Source organism: Mastomys coucha, unplaced genomic scaffold (genome assembly GCF_008632895.1).
Source record: "Mastomys coucha isolate ucsf_1 unplaced genomic scaffold, UCSF_Mcou_1 pScaffold23, whole genome shotgun sequence".
In the NCBI taxonomy this organism is placed as follows: domain Eukaryota; kingdom Metazoa; phylum Chordata; class Mammalia; order Rodentia; family Muridae; genus Mastomys; species Mastomys coucha.
In genome coordinates, this window is record NW_022196906.1 from 18,779,274 (window position 1) to 18,785,273 (window position 6,000).

At 36.8% G+C, this 6,000-nt stretch overlaps 1 protein-coding gene across 1 annotated transcript in view; it reads right to left on the bottom strand.

Moving 5' to 3' along the window:
- Dpy19l2 (dpy-19 like 2) overlaps positions 1–6,000 on the bottom strand; it is a 91,107-nt gene that overhangs the window by 56,544 nt on the left and 28,563 nt on the right. Inside the window, exon 9 of the mRNA XM_031345780.1 lies at positions 5,179–5,278. Within this exon, the coding sequence (XP_031201640.1) occupies positions 5,179–5,278 (100 nt within the window). The remainder of the gene's footprint in view (positions 1–5,178; positions 5,279–6,000) is intronic.

Here is a 6,000-nt window from a genome sequence, read left to right on the forward strand (position 1 = left end):
ATTCATTTTATGAGGCCACAGTCACCCTGTGACAAAACCACTCCGACATCCAACAAAGAAAGAGCACTAACAGACCAGTTTCTCTCCTGAACATTGATTCAAAATACCCAATAAAATATTCATAAACTAAATCTAAGAACACATTTTTTAAAAAGTAGGCTTCATCCCATGCATGCAGGGATGGTTCAATATAGGAAATACATATCAGTGAAATCTACCATATAAACAAACTGAAAAAAAAAAATGATCAACTCATTAGATGCTGGAAAACACTGACAAAATCCAATAGTCCTTCATGATAAGTCTCAAACAGAGCAGGGATACAAGGAACTTACCTAATATAATTAAGGCTGATGAACACCAACAGTGAACCAAGCAAGTTAAAGATTTGTATGACAATAACTTGGAATCTTTGAAGAAGACATCAGAAGATGGAAAGATCTCCCATTCATCTGGATCAGTAGGTGTAATGTAGCAAAAATGTCCATATTACCAAAAAACAAACTACAAATTCAATACAATCCCTATCAAAATTCTAACACAATTCTTTATAGAACTTGAAAAAAAACAATATTCAACTTCATATGGAAAAACATAAACCCAGGATAGCTAAAACAATCTTGTACATGAGAAGAACTTCCAGGGGTATTACCATCCTTATCTCAAGCTGTGTTACAGTAATAAAATACAGCTATAATAACAAAAACAGCAGGGCACTGGCATAAAAACAGACAAGTTGGTCAATGCATCAAATTCAAGAAACAGATGTAAAACTACATACCTGTGGACACATGATTTTTGATAGAAGCCAGAAATATACTATGAAAAAAAAATAAAGCATCTTCACCAAATGGTGCTGTTCTAACTGGATGTTGGTATGCAGAAGAATGCTAGAAGAGGCAAATCTACTACGTTGCACAAAACTGAAGTCCAAGTGGATCAAATACCTCAAATATCTAATAGAAGAAAAACTGGGGAATAGCCTTAAACACATTGGCACAGAAGACAATTTCCTGAACAGAACAACAATCTTAGCACAGGTATTAAGACCGACAATAAATGGGACCTCGTGAAACTTCGGTAAGGTAAAGACACCATCAATAGGACAAAATGGAAGACTACAGAATGGGAAAAGGTCTTCACTAACTCCACATTTCACAAAGGGCTAATATCCAAAAATATATAAAAAAAATTCAAAAATATAGATAGACATCAACAAACCAAATAACCTAATTTAAAAATGGGGAACATGTTGACCTATACAGAGAATTGTCAGTAGAAGAATCTCAAATGACTGAGAAATACTTAAAGAAATGTTCTTAGGCATCAGAGAAGTATAAATCAAAATTTGAGATTCCTTAGTCGTAATGGCTAAGGTAAAAAACACAAGTGACAGCTCATGCTGGCAAGGATATGGAACAAGGGGAACACTCGTACACTGCTGGTGGAAGTGCAAACTTATACAGCTACTTTTGATTTTAATATGGAAGTTTCTCAGTAAACTGGGAATTGATCTACCTCAAGACTCATCTGTACCACTCTTGGGCATATACCCAAAAGAAGCTCAATCTTCTCAGGACACTTGCTCAAATATCTTCATAACAGGTTTATTCATAATTGCCAAATCTGGAAACAACCTAAATGTCCCTCAAATGAAAAATGGATAAAGACAGATGTAGTACATTTATACAATGGAGTATTATGCAGCTGTTAAAATAATGATATGAAATTTGAAGGAAAATGACTGGAACTAGAAAAAATTATCCTGAGTGAGGTAACTCAGATCCAGAAAACAAAGTGTATACTCACTTCTAAGTGGATATTGACTTTAAACTAAAAGATAACCATGCTACACTCCAAAGACCTAAGGAGGCTGAACAGGAAGGAAGAGGAGGATGAGTAAATCTTGGGGAAAGAGGAGGTAGAGGACTAGAAAGAGGAGGGAGGGGTAACTGTGATCAGCATGTAATATAAGAAAAAGAAAATAAAAAACAGCAATCTACAAATTCAAGACAATCCTCACCAAAGTTCCAAAGAAATTCTTCACAGAAGGAAAGAAACAGCTAAAGTTCACATTGAAGTACCAAAGACCACAGAAAGCCATGAGACTTCTAAGCAGATGCAGCCAGACCAAAGTATCACATTATCTGACCTCAGACTCTAGGATAAAGCCATGGTGGCAAGGACAGCAAAGTTCTGGCACAAAAACAGACATGTAGATCAGACCCCAAACAAAGACAACAAAGACCCCAAAGCTATTGAAAGCTCATTTTTGTCAAAACACACAACTGGGAATTCAGGGCTCCCAAGTTTCCCCTCTACCCTGTAGCATCTTTCTGCATGCTTTGCTATGCATGTTTCTTTATCCCCAATAAAAAATAAACAGCCTTCCCTATAACTTTTTTATTTGATATGACAATATAATTTCATCATTTCCCCCTCTCCCTTTCCTCCCTCTAGTTCCTCTCCTGTCACGCACACTCCCTCTTCTCTCTTAAACTCATGGCTCTGGCCTCCTTTTTTTTTTTTAACTGTGGTTGAGTATATCTATCTGTATCTATTGCTAAATATATTAACACAACCCAGAAGAGAACCTACTACTGACACATTCCCAAACTAGTGTAATTGCTAGCTGCATTTTAAATACTTATATCCACAATAAATTTTCATCATCAAGAAAATTTCATTTTGAGGCAGAAATTTCATTTTTCAGCAGATGGAGACCATTACAGAAAGGCATAGCAGGTAAAAATGCAAAGAACTATGTCTGAGAGGTGCACAGCTCTGATTGATGCATCTACAATTCCTCCACCCAAGGCTTGGGAAGCATTGCAGAAGAGGGGGTTATAAGAGAAAATGAAGAAGTAAGCCTGCTGTCACAGTGTGTCTTCTACGTATGACAAAGAAGCTGTAACTATAGTCTCTCAACAATATGTCAGCTTAAACAAGAACAATGACCACAGTTGACATGCCAGTTGATGGGGAAATCATTGTCTTTAACTTTAAAGATTAGATTTACTTGGAGAAAAACAAAAATTAGAACTATTATATGACTACTTACACCACCCCTTGACATCACCTAAACGACTACATCCTAACACAGAATATACTTATACTGAGCTTCTAATTTTTATGTTTGCATTTGTCACATTCTTTTGCACAAGAGGGAAGTGTTTTGTTAGAAGCTGTGTGTCATGGCATCTTCCCCAGTACATGGACTGCATGGTGGGTACACAGTCCTGCAGGTGCAGGCAGACTGTTTTCTGGCTTCTGTGCTTAGGCTAGGGCATCTGGGGCTTTTCTTTGTTCTAAGACATTGCCAAAAGCAGGAGAGACTCCAGAGAGTGAAGATGATACTGCTGTTACCAGCAGAATAAAGACACATAGTCGTGTTGACTTAAAAATTACAAAACATACGAACTAATTACATACCTCAGATTGAAAATCAGCCATATAAAGAAAGACAATTGAATTGTTAATCAATGTTGCATAAATATACCAGCACTATCTTGTCTAAAAACAATGTATATCTATTTAACTTGTTGTTCTACAAGTTTCATATCAGTAATCTCACTTTCTACAGCGACAACAATTTCTCCAACATACCTAGGGATTCCAGAGTGAACCTGAATAGAAACTGAAATCTAGCTGCCAAAATTCTTAGCATCTTGGAATGATCAAGTCTAAAGTCTTTTCAAATCAAATATTCTAGGTTGCTGATGACTCTTTCCTCAGTCTGTCCTTTGAAATGTGAACCATCTTCCTGGACATCCATTTTCAGACAAAATGGTTAGGGGCTATAACCTCGTATAAAAAATGAAGTGTAAAAATTCCCAGAGGGTGTTGAGACTTTAATTCTTCCTATTCATGCAGAAATACAAACACAAATATAGGTGTCTATTTTAGTTAAGAAAATTAAGTCTTCATATAAGGCATGAGGCCTAGGTCCAGCCTCCCCACTCACATGCAGCAGATATGAAGAATGACCTTCATGTGGATCCTGGACAAATATAGTGGAAGCTACCCCAAAAGTTGGTGACTGTACATGGAATGTGTTCTACTAGTGGGGCTGCCTTGTCTGGCCTCAATGGGAGAGGAAGCACTTAGCCTTGCAGAGACTTCAGATGCCAGGGTGAAGGGATACCCAGAGAGACCCTCATAGAAGAAGAGGAGTGGGTAGAGGGGAAGGATTGTGGAAGGATGTGACAAGAGGGGGCAGTGAGTGGGATGTAAAGTGGATATGTAAAATAATTAAATTTAATTTAAAAAAAAGAAAAGAAAATTAAGTCTTGAATTGCTTTGAATGGTCAGGAAATTACTAAGGTGGTCTTGAATTCCTTAAAGAGCTTCTCACAGAGTTTTGTCAGTACTACTTAATTAATAAATTTGCTAATAATGAGGTGACTTGTTAAAAATCTATCCTAGAGTCTAGACATGGCTCCGTGGTTAAGAGCACTGGCTAGTCTTCCAGAGGACCTGGATTTAATTCTCAGTACCCACATAGCACATAACAATCAATTGTTAACTCAAGTTCCAGGAGATCCAATATGATGACCTTCTGGCCTCTGCAGGGACTGAATCCATGTCAAACAATGTGTGTGTGTGTGTGTGTGTGTGTGTGTGTGTGTGTGTGTGAGTGTACATATATATATATATATATATGTATGTATGTATATATTTCAGTCTATGCAAATAACGACTGTAGAATGGCCTGTGTTACAGCTAACACTAAAAAAGAACTGCAATTAAAACTTCATCACTTTGGCCCTTTACTCTGCTTCACAAGTATAATTACTTGCTATTAGTTTCATAAGTGTTTTAGGAAGAAAAATATGGCTTCAAGTCACATTAGCAAGATCTTGATTAAAGATCTTGGTTCCTTGTAGAACACAACATACACAACATACACAACAGAATAAAGACATTTATAAAGACCTTATGGTCTTTATAAATTTCATAGCCCTTGAAAGCATAAGTGAAATCGGCTAGGTGTGGTGGCTGCCTCAGTTACCCCTGCACTTGAGACGTGAAGGCAGGAATACCCAAGTTCAAGGCCAGCTTGGGCTAAGAATGCCTATGAGGCTAGCCTCAAAAGTCAAACGGAGATGACTCTACAACCCTCTCCTAGCACAACCATGCACACATGCATTCAGCTTAAATTACATTAAGCCATCTTACCTGTGTAAAAAGTATAAACTGAGCAAACTGCCAAGGAAGCATAAAAGCGACATTGGAGAAACAGAGTGCCATGTAGTGTTTTTTGTTAACGGTGGAGGTCCTTGATAGAAAAAAACACCATAAGTTCTGCTGTAAAGATAGTCAGTAACTCAAGAACAAGGGAGTCCTTGTTAAATATCTTTTAAAAATCTAACTGATCTTCTTAACTTTTACATAACACAACAAAATATAATTTTGAAAATCAATTTGCTAAAATTATTTAAAATGCTTGAACAATTGAAATGCTTAAATAAAATCAAATTAGATTATTTCAAAAGAATATTGTACAATTTTTCAGTAAATTACTTAAAATATAACATTAAGTCTTTATGGAAAAAAATGTTTGCCATTCACTTTTTAATTCTCCAGCCAAAGTTCAGGAAAGAGGACATGACATTAATCCTGTGTTCCTCACAGTGTCCATCACTCCACAGAAAAGTCCATCCCACACCTGGTCACTCACATGACTCAGAAAACAATGAGAAGAAGCACACATGCTGGCGTGGAGTGTGCCAAAACTTGTGGGGGTCATAAAGTTATTTATTCACACAAAACTGGTTTCAGTCAAGCAGAGTGCATGCCTTCAAGGTCATAGTCTTAATTGTTTTGATTAGCACATTTTATTGTACAAATCCCCTCACCCCCAATTAGTCAGACTAATATTACTTCAGATGAACACACATCATCTCCTGGGAAAAGAGAGGACAGATAGCATATTTCTCTATAATTTTTTTAAGTATGTAATGTAATATAGTGTAATGAATAAACTGGAAACAGATTCCC